At 37.6% G+C, this 16924-nt stretch overlaps 1 protein-coding gene across 6 annotated transcripts in view; it reads right to left on the bottom strand.

Annotated features, from left to right (window-relative positions):
- The window catches only part of ERG (ETS transcription factor ERG), a 130800-nt gene that overhangs the window by 51041 nt on the left and 62835 nt on the right, over window positions 1–16924 (bottom strand). The window contains exon 1 of one of the 6 annotated variants that reach the window (XM_042866940.1): window positions 12731–12854. The exons of 2 other annotated variants lie outside the window; for them this stretch is intronic. In XM_042866940.1, coding sequence (XP_042722874.1) covers window positions 12731–12748 — 18 coding nt within the window. In that variant the 5' untranslated portion in view covers window positions 12749–12854. 3 more of the 6 variants (XM_042866942.1, XM_042866941.1, XM_042866937.1) reach the window with 3 other exon arrangements.

Genomic DNA, 16924 nt, shown 5'->3' with positions numbered 1-16924 from the left:
AAAAATAAAAATAAAAATAAAAATAAAAATAAAAATAAAAATAAAAAAGTAGCACGATGGTTTGAGAATAAGAAAAGCTCTTTAAAATGTGAATAATGAAGTTTAAAAGCAGATCAAAAGGTGAAAAACATAACGTACACTATTCCATGAGGTGTCATGAATCTAAGCTGATGTAAATTCCTTACTGTTACCTTAACTTAAACATTGTGTATCACTGCTCTCAACTTCCACATTTAAACTTTCATATAGAACCTTTTGCAATGTTTTCCCTGGTCTTATTGAACCTTATATATTTCTTGGAGTCCTCCTCTTTTCACAAATGAACAGAACAGCAGAGCAGTCAGAAAGAATAGGAAAACAAAGCCCCTGGTTTCACAGGCACCCCACCTCATTATGACCATTCTCAAGCAATTTACCAGCCCCTTTAATCAGTCCTCTCCAGTGTCACACAAAAGCCTTCAAGTTCCATAAATTCAAATACGTGGAGGGAAAACTGTCACTAATATAGAGAGATGCATTATATCTACCTGTGATATTATGAACATTAGGTATTTTCTGGTTTAAAAAATAAACAGCTGAAGGCTTTATCAATTATAATACAGAAAATATATTTATCTAATAGGTTGAACTTTCAGTTTTATGTAATTACAGTTTCAGGAGTGAGACTTAGTACTGGACATATGATGGTAAGAATCCATCTGGATACTAGTTTAGAAACTAGAAACATGATAAGAAATGTGTTCTGCTCATTACTTTTTTTTAATTAAGAAGTGCACCATAAAATCCCAGGTTAGGGAGTGCACCATAAAATCCCAGGTTAGGGAGAGTTCATCTGCACTCAAATCTTAAGCAAGGTTCTTGCTTTTCTTGAGATCTACTTTTGCTCACAAGTCCAGGACAACACCTATGTGGTAGCAACAGTATGTACAGCCCTCTTAAAAACAGGTGAGAATTATCTAAATGGTGCATGCAGTTCTTCTGCAGGGTCCCTGCTCTGTGTCGAGTTCAGCTCTGTCACACAAAAGCATTTGAAGTTTTTTAAGTCAGGATCCAGAAATGTGGAGTACTTAAAAGTAATGTACTTTGGATCAAGCCCTTAGGGTAGAATCTTTAGTACCAAACAGTCTTTTGTAAATGGAAATGGAAACTGAGTTCTTCAAGCATAAGAAACTGGACTTTAAGAAAACCACTAAGTATCACAAGACTCCTGAAAAAAATTGTGAGAGTTGGCAAGAATTGCATCCTCTGAGAGGCAGCTAAGACTCACAGAGGTCAAGGCCAAACAAAACCTCTAGGAAAGAGGAAAACTATGAAGCCTATGAAGAATCAGAAGAGAAATACACTTGGGATTGAATTTGCTCTAGTCTGTATTCTAAAAGATCAGATCCAGTATGTGATGCAGGTGGGAAAAATAAGTGAATATGAGGACAGCTCGGACATAACATTCATGCAAATTGGAAAGGACTTGGCACCGTTAAAGAGAAAGAATCAATTCAGAATTACTTGAAGTTCAAAAGTTTACACATAATTGTAAAGATCATGCTATACTTCAAAATATTTTCAAATATTTTATCAAACAGGTATTCAAATACATTTTAAAAAGTAATTGTAGTTGTCAAATCCTCAATATTCATTGTGTTAGTGGCATTTTTTTAATCTGAAATAATGTCACTGATATTTATGCAAATAAAAATCTATTGTAAAATCATCAAATGAAAGTTCTGAAGAGTTTAACATGAACAAGAGTTATTAACCTGCAAGATAAAAACAGCCTCCATTTCAGCATAGTAACGGTAGGAAGGAAAATACAGGAGAGGATTTGGAGAACCTCAGCTTTGTTTCCTTTCAACTGTTAAAGTTTACAGGTTGGGAGTAAGGTAAGAGGAAGAAGAGTACAGCAATGCCTCTGTCTAAATTCATCTCTTGTGTGAAGCACTTTTTTTAGCTTTTCAATTACATTATTTTAGTAACCAAAGTCTTTTTCTAGGAAAGAAGTTATCAACACTTGCAATTTTTCCTTTTTTTACTTACAGTAATTAAGTAGGTTAATCAATTTAACTTGATTAAATAGGTATTGTTGTTTGTTTTCCCCACACAGGTAACCAAAACTGGCACAAGGACACTTCTAAATCATGAGGAAGTATTTCACCTTCAAAAATCCATCCAATGATTTTGTATGCTTCTACAAAATCAGAAGTACTGGGAACTCTTCAGTTGTTCACAACCTTGCAAAATGGAGAGCCTTATTACAGGGTCTAAGCAGAGATTTAACAACCTAACCCATAGGACCTTTTTTGGAAAATTTCAACTTGGTTTATTTAAAAACTTTCTACTAAACTTGCGTGCTCCAGCAGAAAGAAGCCATTGGGATTGTCAAGATTTACTAAGTACTTTTCCTATCTTATTTGAACCAGTAATAGAATCCACTTGAATTTCTTTGGCTCTGCATACAAACAGTTTCTAAAGCTGATCACCAGAGGTTAAATTCCTGTCTACCATTCATTTCAGTTCTATAACTGCACTGAGTACATTTCCTTAAAACCTGTGAATTCTAAATCAAGGGAATAATTATTTTTAATCTCGTAGTCATTAGACTACTTTTATGACTAAAATATTTAAGCAATGGTCATTTTTAAAGATAGAATGTAACCTTTATGACCAAAGAACTATCTTTATACACAAGAATTGCTCCAAAAGCAATGCTTCCTATTTTATCATGTTGGCCCATTATGTCAGAGATATGGCAGTAGAGACTGAGCCTTCCTGCCAGTATCCTATTCCATTTTGTTGCCATGTGACAGATAGCAGCAGAGGAGCAGTCTGAAAAAGAGATGGTATACATAGAAGTGTATATGAAGCAAAGGTGTATCACTAAATTCCTCCATGCAGAGAAAACGGCACCCACAGACATTAATTGGCTCTTACTGAATTGTACTGGGGACCAAGGAGTGGATATGAGCACAGTGAGGTGGTGAATGATGCATTTCAACAGTGGTAACAACGATGTGAAAGGCAAGCCACGTTCTGGACAAACATGAACAGCTTTCACACCATGAAATGAAGAGCATCTCAGTCAGCTGATCCATGTGAATTGACTAATGATGATGATTATGCTGAAAAAATTGAATTTGCTCTACTAAATTGTGACATTGTGCTCTTTGTGTCTGTCCTAGTTTCCATGGAAATATGATATAAATAGGACACACTACAGTCAGAGTTACTTACGTATATTGACTCTAGACTGGAAGAAATAACATAATCTTTTGATGTCTCCTTGTACTTAAGGCTCATTAGTATTTAACCTCTCTGACTGTACATGCTGCAAACACCTCTGTCCTAATGTCCCATCTAATTTGTTCAATAAAAAGTAAGTGGGGTCCATCACATCTCCATTGCAGAGCCCTGGATGATGAAGCAGGTAGGCATGTTTTTAATCTAAAACATATCTGGAATAGCTCCAATGCTTTCAGTTTGGCATGCATTCATATTGTCTAATGGTTCACATCTATAATGACCATTACAGATGAATGCTGTGCTGCCTGTGACCCTTTATAGAGCCTAATCCAAAGCTTAGTGAAATCAGTGGGAGAGACTCTGTGCCTTAAACAGATAGGACTGTGCTGATCCTAAGCCAGAACAGGAAACTGAGGAAACATAAGAACTACCCTGTTTGTTGCCTTGAGTACTTGTTTAGTGTTTTGGAATTTACTGACTAAATCAGCATGGAAGAAACTTGGCAGTCAGATACTTTTGCCAAGTTGTGTTATTTTGGTTGTATCAGAACTCCTGAAAATAGACTCAACACTCTAGTGATACACTTGTGTTCACACCATAGCCTCCTTGAACAAACTCCACCCAATTGCTCAGGACACCCTTGGACTGGCAGACCTGCTGCATATTTGGTTAAAAAGGCAATATTTTATTAAGAACATTTATATTCACTTTACATCCATCTCACGCTTCTGCAGCCCATTGAATGTAGTGGGTCCAGTTCCGGTTTACTTCAGCTTAGGGAAAAATGAAAATTCAACAGGTTTGATGTAGAGTTTAACAACAACAACTACAACAAAACATGAAGTTTGAATTTCTTCAAGTGGGTACTATGTTAAATTTCCTCCTGCTGAAACAAGCATTAACTGAAGCGACTGCATCTATCAGTTAATTGACCAGACATAAGCATAGATAGACTTGGGTTCCATATCTCACATTTCCACATCTCTATTTTGTTGACTAACCTTTCAACAAGAACAGAGTTTTGGAACTTAAAAAATGTCACATTTAGAGTAGAGCAGACACGAAAAAGGAAGACTACAGATGATTCAGCTGGAATTTGTGTTCATTAAGTGCGATAAATAAATGTTCCTGATTGTTTCTGTTGTTTATGAATCTCGACCTTCAGAACAGCACTGAAATGTGCTGTCTCCTAAAGATGTTCCCTACCGATATGACACACGCTTTGTATTGTTTCACTGCACACAAGCATTAATATCCCAGAGGTAACCCACCCTGCTTTTAACGGCTGGTGAGAGGTCCAATGGCTGAGCAAAAATCAGTTGAAGGAAAGGGAAGTCTTGTCGGAAATGAGATTAATCTTGTAACGAGTGTTCAGTCCTGATAACCCATCTGTGCAGAGAACTGCTTTAACTGGAGAGCAATTAACCTTCACCTGACAAGCTCTGTCCAACCGTTATAAACAACATTAAAGGCACAGGATCCCCCGCTTCTTTCCCCCTTTATGTAGACTAAACAATCAGATTCTGAATTCCATGAAAACGGTACATGCAACTGTGCCTTGATGACAAATCACAGGAAAATTTTTTACAAGGTAATTGCTGCATGGAAACCATGCAAAAAATGTGTCTGGCTATTACATTAGTGAGTTGATTTGATTAGTAAAAAAAATGAGAACTTTCCATGGGAATACCTTATGCATGAGGGAAGCTGATGTGAATACGCCAAAGACTAACAATAATAAAAATGTATGCAAGTAGATAAGAGCTGGCTAATCATGTACTAGGGACATTCCTTTCAGGATGGAACATGTACTTCCCCAGCACTGCTGTGAACCTAAAGTCAAGGGGCAACTTCCTAGAGCTTCTTCACCCATGGCCTCGTAGGAGTTGCTTATCAACACTAGGTTCAAACAGAAGAACCCATTTTCAGGAACCAGGCTTTTGGGTCAGGACCAAATAGGACCAGCTCTCATGTCCAAAAGCCAGTATTCCAAGCAACATCTTCACAGCGTTTTTTGAAAGAGTTTGTAAATTCACTCTGATTGCCAGCCATTTAGATCACAACACAAAGCTAAATATCTGTCCCTCCCATACTAATTTAAGGGGATAACTGAATGTTTGTCTATTCTTCAAAGATGAAAAGGCATGATATATCCAAAGCCACAATAGCAAAGCACTTCTCAGCTCTATAGGGAAAGGCCAAGATACTGATCTCAGCCACAGTGGCAGAAACTTGGCATGACTCCACAAGAGTCATTGGCAGAACAATGCATAATATTTGGGCTGAGGTCATGAATAACTTGGGTGAAAGCCTGGCCCCAGTCAAGCCACTGGCCAAATAATTTGGACTTCATTTTGGCCAATTTCACTCAAGGTTTCCAAAATCCTCATTCATTCTATTCGTGTGCCCAAAAGCAATTACCTTGACGTTACAGTTAGCTGTGGAGGTTTTCTGGCATTGTTTGCTTTTCTTTTGTTCCAGGTTTCTCCTTTTCTTACCAGAAGTTCAAATGTACAGCCTAGCCATGGTTTTATTTCTGTGTAGAGTGTGGCAAAATTTCCATTTCAGTTATTTTAATTAAATATATATGTCTGTAGATTGCAAGAGATGAGTCTTTAATATACTCAGAACACGCTATTTTTTGGAGAAGTACACCCCAAGCATTAGTGAAACATAAATTTTATTTGATCATGCATACAAATAGGGAAAGGATGCAAGCAACGAGCACGAAGACAGGGAAAGGCTTCTTGCTCTTAGCCTGACAGAATGACAGTGTATGTTGAACCACCTCAATTTACAGGTGGTAAATGCAGGGCCATCTTTTATACCATTGAATGGAATGTATATACATAAATACATTTAATAGTTCAATGTAAAAGCATTGGTCCTAAATTTTTACACAAACTGATCTGTTGTAATGTGGCTTAAATGTTTAAACAGCAACAGGTGAAATATTACCTTTATATCAAGCAAGAAGGGCTTAGATCTTCTCAGTGAATTACATATTAACAGATAGGAAGTTCCTATTGAAAGCATTTCCTGTATTGGTAGTCCCTGATTTTGGCAACTTATCTTGGCAGGAAATGAATGCAGGAAGTATCTGTCTACAGACTCTTTATCATCAAGGTAATTGCTGTGGCAGCATTTTACTGTTTATCAAGATAATAAACACATAGTCTAAAAAAAGATGTTTTTCAGCTCTAAAGAATGAGGTTTAAAAAAATCTTATGGGCTAGCACTGATGTTATGCAAAATCTTCTGTCCAGAATTTATATGCTGCCACTTGTTTCTTGCTGCACAGGTGTAATTAGGGATTTGTCACACAAAGCATTTCTCTGTCTAAGTGTGAGCACAGCCTTTAGCAGCTAAGGAAGAGGAGTGCAAGCCCAAATGCCTGAAGCTTTTCCCAGTTAGATCACTATTTCATGCTCTCTGATCTCTCTTAAGTCAGGTAGTTTTAAAGAGCTTGGCCACTTGCCATAAATAAGTCACTCACTACCTCTTCCTTCAGGTATTTCCATATACCCAGTCTTTGTAATTTGTTGTTGTTTCCTTACCATCTATCAAGCACTGCATAACCAGGCCACGTTTCACTCAGCAAGTTGGATCTTTTCCTAGTGTGAAGGGGTTAACACCAGCCTAGTGACACCACTTCCTACCCATGGGTTGCAGTGTACATCCCAAATAAACACAGGCTGTAAGTGAAGGGAGACACTGCATCCCATGCCTTCCTTTCATTCATTCATTTCCAAAATATGTTTGAAAGATCATTTGTCTGGTTCATTCTACATAGTAACACAGAATCATTATGGTTGAAGATCTAGTCTAACTATCAGCCCATCTCCACCATGCCCACTGATGATGTCCCTCAGTGCCACATCCACACGGCTCTTGAACACCTCCAGAGATGGTGAATCCACCAACTCCGTGGGCAGCCTGTTGGATGATCATTTGAAGTCTCCTTCAGCTGTTCTTATTCATTCTTTTTAATTATTTGAAGTTCAATGATATTTATGATGTTATTTTCATTTAATTAATTTTACTTTGAAACAAATAATATTTGTAAAGAATAGTTACTAATGGTAGTAATCACTGATCTTAATACTGTATTATAAAAAAAAAAAAAAAAAAAAAAAAAAAAAAACCACAAACATTACCAATATTTACTGGTTATTAATCAGTATTTACAAGCTATTATCCAGTGTCTAACGGTTTTGATAGGATGACTGTGTAGTAAAAATGAGCAGCTGTATACATAAGGATGCATGAACAGGGAGAGAGAGAGCTTCCTGGTAATACAGGTTCCCAATCCTGATACAGATTCAGATTGGAAACAGATTTCCTGAAACAACTTCTCTCTCTGTTCACTGTGATGACTTGTTTACATAGCCACCCTTTTAAAAGGTAGGTGATTTTAGGAGAGTCAAGGAACAACTAGAAAACTACTACCCAACCTCAGGCAGGCTTGGTTGCAACATTAAAATAAACCCTGCAAACATACATCCTTTAAGGAAAGGATTGATTCTTTTTTCATATAAGCACTTCAGAGTTTCTGTATTTTTGTCTGTGTTTTGAACACAGGCAATAATTTTTCCATAATACACAAACATATATTAAGGACATCAGGATGACAAACAGAACACATGCTCATTTGGTATGACTCCAGACTTTTCACAACTGACATGAAAAAATGCTGATATTTCTCTACTGTGTAATTATCCAACAAAGGAAATTATTTTTTAACTAGTTAATGGTAAATTTGATAGAAGTCATGTTGCAGTCAATGCAAAGTTTTTTACTGACTTGACTGACTTATCACTGCATGTGATACATCCTACTAAATCCCATCAACTTTCTTTAAATTGGTAACACAAGTAATACACATTCAATTTTTGTTTTCTTTTCTCTGCTTTATTGATTTTCAAAATAATTCTGCTGGCTTGATGTAGAAAATTGCATTAAGAAATCTATTTCCTTGCAAGGGAACAACATTATATATTTTTACTGGATTACAAACTGTCACTTGGAAAATAAATATCTTCTTTTGGCACGGACACTTGTTAAAAATACTTCTCTATTTATCTTTCAGCAAATCATTCTCCAAGAACACTTGATTCTTTAAAGGTTATTTCTGAAAGGCCTTTTGTAACTCATGGATCTTGCTGAAAAACATTTTGTTAAGAGATAATATAGTTATTGTTAAGAAAAAACAAGTAAACAAACCAACCCAGGCAGTCAAACATATGCATTTTCCAGCTGTTGTTCCTTGCCTGGGGACTTACTTCTGGAAAGCAAGATCCTTATTCTGGAGTTAGTTTTGGCATATGCAGCCACAAATCGGCTCGAATTAAATGACTGATGATTAAGAGCAAAAGAAAATATCCTCAAAATACCTTTTTTGTTGTGGGTTTTTTTTTGTTTTGTTTTGTTTTTGGTTTTTTTTGTTCTTTTATGTCTTTTTCTTAACTGAAATTCTTTATTTGAGTCAGAAATCATGTTTTACCTGGAAATTAGTATAGGTCTGATTCTACTGTCTTTATTGCAGTGAAATACAGATAGTTGGATTAGATGATCTTGCTGGTCTTTTCCACACTTAATGATTCTCTGATTCTATGAACTTCTTGAAATTAGTGGAAACTTTGAATAAAGCAAGATCAGTTTAAATGACTCAAGGCACTCTGCTCTTATTTCAGATTCACCGTAGCTCTTAGGTGTGCACTTGACTTTAAGAAAGTTGTGTTGTCACACCAAAACCAATTTTCAGGTTTAAAGTGAATCATTTGCTAACTGAATAATGACACCCCACCCCCCACCCCCCCACACACAAAACAAACAAGCAAACAAACAAACAAACAAAAAAACAACAAAAAAAAACCCAGAACAATCTTCAACTAATGAATTACTTAATTAATTTTATGCAAGGAGCAGAAGTACAAATTTCTGTATTAGTTCTACTGGCCTCAGTGCAGATGCAGATCTCTAAACAGACTCAAATATGCCAAGAACAGATTTTTTTTAACTGACTGTAGTTTTCCTTGGATGTAGAAATATACGAGAGTATTTAAATTTTCTGTAAGAATATGAGAGTAAAATGCTATAGAAAGAAACACAGACTAACTTAAATTTTTTGTAATATTTTTCACAAATTACCTTGCCACTATATATGTATATATAGATAGATATAGATATATACTGCTTTAATCATTCATACATCCATACAACAATACAAACTGTACAAATACATCCATATATTCTGAGGTCTTTGAAGTCACAATGATGATTCTCCTGCCCTTTATCAAATACACAGATTTTTTTTTTTCTCCCAGGAGTCATAGCTTCCATGCAAGCACTACATTAGAAATTCCTAATGGAAAGGGAACGTTCACATATTTATAATTAAATTAGAATAAAAGAAATATCCACAAGTGTAATCAATAGGTTATTGCAAAGTCATGATTATTTACTGAACAGTTTTTATAAGAATTAGTGCAAGGTAAAGAAATTTAACAAGATTTGGTACATGGCAAGAAATTATGATTCCAGTTGCATTTTTCTTCATCATGTTCTTTCATGTTCTTTCCTTCACTATGGGATAATGGGAAAAAATATAGGAAAAAAAATTAAAAAAAAAACAAAACAAAACAACATGAAATGACCTTCAGGATAGATATTTTTACTTCTGCTCAAGTCTAGAAAAAGAAGGAAAAAAAAAAAAGAAAAAAAAAAAGAAAAAAAAAGACATGCCTTATGCAGAAGTCCTTGATATTTTCTAACATGGTATTTGCTGTAACAAGCGGGATGCTTATAATTAGCAGTATTGTGTTGATTCGACAGCCTTCAGCTTCAGGGCTATGCATAACTGTGCTTCTGCACGTATCTGCCAGGTGCCAGAAGAGTACATGTCACATCGGCACTGAAATCCTCACGGCTGGGAGACCTCCCCCACTTGAAAAAGCATTTTAGCCTTTGAATGCCAAAAAAAGCATCACAGTGATTAAATTAAATGTAGCAGACAGACGGAAGTGAATGTATTAGAAATCTCAACTCCAGGAAAGACAAGCAGCAGAAGAGGCTGGGGGATGAGGAGAGGTGCTTCTCCTGGGAAAGCCCCTATTAAGCCAGTCCAATTTCTCATGAGTCCTGCAGGTCTGGCTGCAGGTTTGTGACAGGAGGATGAATCAAACTGTTCTGCTGGCAGGTCAACTTTGCACGTGTATATGTCGAGAGCAATTTCTATCTGGTTATGAATAACCGCAGCCCAGTTTTCTTTTCACACTGAATGATTCCACAGCTTCCCTAAAGAGGAAAGCAAGCTTCCTCACAGAGCTCCCACAGAAGGCTTTCTACCTCCCCTGGCCACAGCCTGGTGCTGCTGACATGGCAGGCAGCATGGGCCATTATTTTGAAATGGCAAAAAACATCACTGAATCGCATTACAAAATACTTAGCACAAGCACAAGCGCCCTTTTGGCCTCTGAATGGAATTTCTTTATTTCAGAAACTTCTCAGTTAAATAATTTCTTTATGTACTCAGCATAGAAGAGGAATTGAATCTCTTTGGACTGGCTTAGCCTCATGTCAGTGTACGTCTCCTGCACCTAGAGTACAAAGCACCTGTCATTTCTGTCCAGTAATTTTACATTTTACACTCATAAATAAAATCCTTGCTTCAGAATATAAGCCCTTCCCTACCTCTTAAGTGCTAAAATCCACAGCGTTCTGGGGTGTAGATTTCACTCTGCAGGGCTTGCATTCTCAGACGAGGAGACAAAAACATGCATTTTCCCATTTAGGAGGCTTTGCTGCCTGCATTGCACTAACAAGCTGCACAACATACAGCTGCATATGGCATCTTCTCATCACTCTAAGCATTAGGTGGAGGTGAAATAGTAAGGATGAGATATTCTTCACGACCACTTACCCTATTATAAAGTAATCATAGAAAAAGTGACCACAAATAAATAATAAAAGCTCTTCAAAGCATATATAACATCTAATCTCACTGTACTATCAGTTTTGAAGAAAATTTTCCCATCAGCATCAAGAGCGCACTCTGTTTAATAAACACCAAAAACCACATAACTATCTCAGCACGTACCCCTTTCTCTCAGCAATGCAAAACTTGCCTCCTGAGCCTCAAGATTTCAAAGAGAGCCTGATCCTCTCATGTCTGAAAATGCACTCTGAAAAGTGCAGCAAAACCAAAGGGAATTCAGCCGGTTCAGAAGCACCATTGCATGTAACAGATACTGGTCAGCAGTGCAAAGCGGATTCAGATCTACAGATAGCCTCTCCAAAGCATCAGTGATTGGAAAAAGAGAAGGCTCATTGTACTTCTTAACCACGCTGTCATCAGGTAAGACTTTCAGATTTTGATAACTATAACAAAAAGCATTCAGTGATCTTTACATACCAACAGCTAGGCAGAAATTACCAAGAAATCTAACTGCAGCTCTGCTTACCTATAACCAGCACCATCACTACTTTGTATCTCTCACAAAAACTCTGGCATTATTAGAAAAGTACGAAAATGGACAATACCATGAAGAAAACAAATACTTTGACTCTGAATTTGATAATGCAATGCTGCTGCCCTCACTGTACCTCGCAATCTCTTTTGCTCTTTACACAAAATTAGTTTCGCTATCACAAAACATTTAGTTACAGTTATAATTTTGCGATTAATCATAGTTATTAGATGTAATAGATGTAACTGACATCTACTGCGACACAGAGAAAAGCAAAAACTCAATAGATAGACGGATAGATTGAATCCACTTTCTAAGTGATACAACCTGAAAAACTCAACAAAGCCATTCCCAAAAATCAAAATTAAACAAACAAGCAGAAAACCAAACATGTAAAACATGCACCGAGAGAAATTTATAAGTCAACATAAGAATTTTATTATCAGAAAATTTAAGAGAAAAAGAACACGCCCATGAGATCTTAACATCACCATTAAAATAACCTTACGAAAAGTCCATAGTACCAGGCTAGAGTTTCTAGAAAAGCACATCTGCAGGACACGGAAAGAAGAGCTGGTGCCTCTGGTTCCCATTTGCTAGTATTTGTGTCCCCTTCAACAAGAGAAACATTTTAAAGTATCCAAAAGTCTAGCACTCTTAGGAACTCTTTTTTGCCTTTCAGCACACACCCTCTCCCCTTCTGTCAGTCTGCAAACACATCCAAGTTGTCAGAATGGTACCTACAAGAAATTTCAGAAGCTCTCATAAAAGGGCTTCGCATATGCAATCCACAGCACTGAACAGTGAATTTAAAAAACCCAATTTTTTTTCCGAGTTTGAAGTTTTTAAGCCTTGCGGATGGTTGGAGTAGGAAAAAGGAAATTTACTAGGCAGTACAAAGGAAATCTTGTTGTCCTCTATTGTGGCAGTGGGGGTGTTGCCCAATTCTAACTTATCTAGGTTGATAAAGGAAACCAAAGAAAACGCTACTGAAAAAAATTCCAATGAAAAAGGTACCCCTTTCTTACCTTAATAGTGCTTGCCATAATGTGATCAAGATTATTGATCGCTAATAATTGCTAATAATAATTATTGCTTCGCTCTGACCAGAAAGAAGTTTTGATGAGGTTGTTTAGAGCGGATGAGATTGTGCTAACTCTGGGAAATGAAGTCAGCCAATGGCAGGAAGAGGTTTCTATTGGTCCTGGCCACTGCAGCTCGAAGAAACAGGATATTTGGGAGTGAAGAGATAAGAGTCCTAAAACAATGTTGTTTTTCTTGATGATATGTGACTAAAAATCTTTTTTTTTTTTTTTTTTTTTTTCTAACAAAAAAAGTCCACTGCCTGTGACTGCCTGGGCAGGTGTGATCTGATGTGCAGTAAGTGCGACATGTTGCTCCAAGGCAGGATGCAGATGTCAGATGAAATGGGCCACGTTCGGCATTGGTTTCATGCAGTCTGCTCACTGGGGAATTGCTGATTCAGGGCCGCAGCCTGACTGCGTACAAGTGGGTGTATCTCCAAATATGTTAAAGCAGCCTGGCCAGCTTACACTGCATCTATATTTGTCCATTAACCTCATACGTAGGTTCTTGGGCTACGGACGCTTTCCAGCCTATCAGGTTTAGCACCTTTGTTCTTAGAGAAGAAGCAAGAGATTGGCAACAATAATTTCTTTTTGATACCTCTTTCTCACCAAGGAAAGGAAGTCACAGAAAAACATGCATTTCTAAAGCAAATGTCCGAATTCCTTAAATTTTTCACACTCTTCTGTTTGTTAGTTTATAGCTTTTCCTGCTCGAAAATGAGATGGTTTCACTGTCAATTCCCTTCCTGGTTTGAGCATGATAGTAACATTTTATACTGCATCTCATAATTATTTGTCCTTAGACAGAACTTGGCATACACAGGGCACCCCAAAATTTGCAGCTGTGCAAATAACACATCATCCCTGTCCTAGGCCCTTGCTTAGGAGTGCTGAGCTCTTAAAACAAAAAGAAGGAGGTTGGGAATGAGAAAGGAAAAGTGTTTGCATGGTATTAGATGCCATGCAAAGACCCAGCGCTGGCATAATTCTCTCTCACTCTTGTAAACCTTGCAACACTTTGGATGATAAAATTTTGAGAATAGAACTCTCTAAAACTGAAAAAAAAAAAAAGAAAAAAAAATTAAAAAAAAAAATTAAAAGTAAGAATGTATTACTTCTTCAATAATCTTGCAGTTTTTAAAGCCTGTCTGACTGCAACCAGCTTCTGATTTCTCAATACTTGCTGTAACAACATCAGAACATCGGACATGTTGTTTGACAGCACCACAGCCTGGTGTATAAAATTCCACTATAGCAGGCATGTGCTCTCTACCTAGGAACCCTGTTGTGGTCAAAAAAGAGTAAAAAATAGTGACAACCTTTAATGGCATCATTTAGTAGAGGCTGGCAACCTCATCCTCTCCCAGTGCCTTCCTCTCCTGCTCCTTGGGAAAAGAAATGGAAATAAGAGCATTTTTCTGTACCTGGCCATGACTGTGATATTTGGAATGAACTTTTTCCAAATGATACGCACTGACAATGGTAGTAGCACGAGCCCCAGGTCAATCTTTTCCTCCCATGCTGACCCAAAGCTGTTCCTCCAGAGCAGTATCTGTTGTAGGTGAACTCCCAGACTCTGGCCCTTGGGCCTTGACCGTGCAGGTGCTGCTCCACCTCAAGTGAGGCAGAACAGAGGGGAAGCTCCTCCATCCACCCTTGCTGATGGGAATGGCCCCATGGGGACCACATAGCAGGCAATCCCAGGACCCAGCTGTTGTGCTCCTATTACTGAGCAACACAGGACTGGAGCAACTAGGATCTGTAAGAGGTCCTTGTGGGAAGTCCTTATTTTAGTCTTGGCAGTATGTCACACAGCTGAGCCTCTATCCCAGCTCATCTCCACCTGCCTCACAAGATTTGAAGTCTTGAGGCCTCCCCAGCCAGCCCAAGGGGCTGAGGAAGCATCCAGCACAGAATTGGAGACTTGTAGAATGGCTTGGGCTAAAGCCCATGCCATCTCAACCCTTGCTGTGGGCAGGGCTGCCCTCCACCAGCTCAGGCTGCCCAGGGCCCCATCTAACCTGGCCTTGAGCGCCTCCAGGGATGGGGCACCACAGCTTCTCTGGGCAGCTGTGCCAGTGCCTCACCACCTTCCAAGGAAAGAATTTTCTCCTGACACCTAACCTAGCATCCTCTTGATACAGAGAAAATGGAGGCAGTGTCTTTTACTTTTACTCCCCACTCTGAGTCCTGAGATATCAAAGGATCAATCCGCTGTAAAAGTTTAGCATGATTTTAATGTTTACTTTAATGAGTTCTGGTTTCCTCCATTGCAAAGGTGACTTTTGGTCCACTCAGAGCAATTCACAGCACCACTGTGAATAATTTCTGTTCTTTATGAGTTATTCATATAAAAATCCGGAGTCACACTGCTGACTATCTTCTTGAGGCCTTCATCCATTGATTTAGTCAGTAACTTCTGGTAACTTTCCTATTTTCATTATGAATAGCAAAAAAGAAAACAATTTACAGTAATTGTATTTCATGGGGATGTTGATTTCCTCCCTTTTCATCTCCAAACAATGAGTAAGGCAGCCAAAAGATTAGAGCCTTTTTCTTGAAATTTCAGATAGTTGTATAATGTTTCAGTTGGGTGACTTACACTCTAGTTAAACCCCTAATATATATATACATATATATTATATATGTATGTATGTATGTATGTATGTATGTATATATATATATATATATATATATATTTCTTAATCATATCCTTGAAGTATCTATCCCTCCAGTGGGTGGGATTTACCAAATTCATTCACAAGCAAGATTTAGTAATGATTCTTCTCCATCCTGTCTACATATAGACAAACCTCCTGTTGATTTCTGTAGGGCTTTTGGAAGCATACAGCAGGCAATATCAGACTCTGCTGAGCTCTGTTATTCTCATTACATGAGTTTTACAGAGCCTACAGCCAGTAAGGATTTTGCCATTTCAAACTGGCATACATTCTATGCCAAAGAATTCAATGAAGTTTATTTGACTTTCATGCTAATACCCACAGGCAGATTTCTGAGGGCTTACACTTAATGTCAATCCAATTGCACGGCAAAGCCTTCGTATTGTAAGAATAGCAAAATCAAATCACCATCATTCAGTTACAACAGAAAAATAATATAAACACTTCCATTATTTTTCTCTTTTCTGCATTTTGTTAAGGCTAACTAGAAAGAAAATATGCTTTTGTTATGTTAGGCAACTACATGCTATTGTCTGAAATAATGTTGTGTGACTTTGAAAAAATGTGTCTTTGTCAACAGACTGAATGAAAACACAATAATACAAAAAGTATCAAAGAGTACAAAAAGCCACATAAGCCACATAACACTGCTTCCCTCCATAACTTTGCTCTCAAGCTTTTTGCCCCAATTTCTCTGGGCTACTTTCTGATGAAATTTTCTTTTACATTCAAGCTTGCATCTAGAAACCACAGAACAGCAAAACAATACCTTATCTGCTTGGCACTACATATGTGCTTATGCTATTTGATCAAAACAGGATTTTTAAACATGCTTTAAAGTTACAGCTGTGCTTCAGTTCTTTCAAAGATACAGACAGGCTTAAACACTGCTTTAAGTGCCTTCGACCTTCAGGATTAAAGAGCTCCATTTTTAAAGACGAGTGTTTCTACACTGGAGACAAAAGATAGATTTGATCTCACCATGCAAAATAAATGATTTGACTAGGTGCTAAAAAGAGATAAATTTCCAGAGAAAATTTACAACTGCTGGAACAAGCTGCTGTGTTTGTTACAGCCTTTAGCACTAGTACAAGAAGTATGTCCAGTATGTGTGCACTCACCTAAAAGACAAGAAAATATTTCAGAAGAAATCATTTATCATACTATTAGAAACAATCTTATTAACTTTTAAAACAATCTATCCTCGTTTTGTTGATTGTTTTTTGTTTGTTTGTTTGTTTGTTTGTTTTTTATATCATATCTACTAGAGTAGGAAATATATCACAGCATTCCCTGTGTGGACAGCTCTGCAATCCATCTTGCTATCTGGGAGGTAAACCAAGAATGTGGCTCCTGAGCCTGGTTGACCAAGAGGATAGAGGTGACTCTAACATCCTCACAAAAGCCATGGAGAGGAGAGGAGAGGAGAGGAGAGGAGAGGAGAGGAGAGGAG

This window comes from Lagopus leucura, unplaced genomic scaffold, assembly GCF_019238085.1.
Source record: "Lagopus leucura isolate 7727_CA_CO unplaced genomic scaffold, USGS_WTPT01 Super-Scaffold_100001, whole genome shotgun sequence".
Classification (NCBI taxonomy): Eukaryota; Metazoa; Chordata; class Aves; order Galliformes; family Phasianidae; genus Lagopus; species Lagopus leucura.
This window is presented reverse-complemented; position numbering and strand designations above follow the sequence as displayed.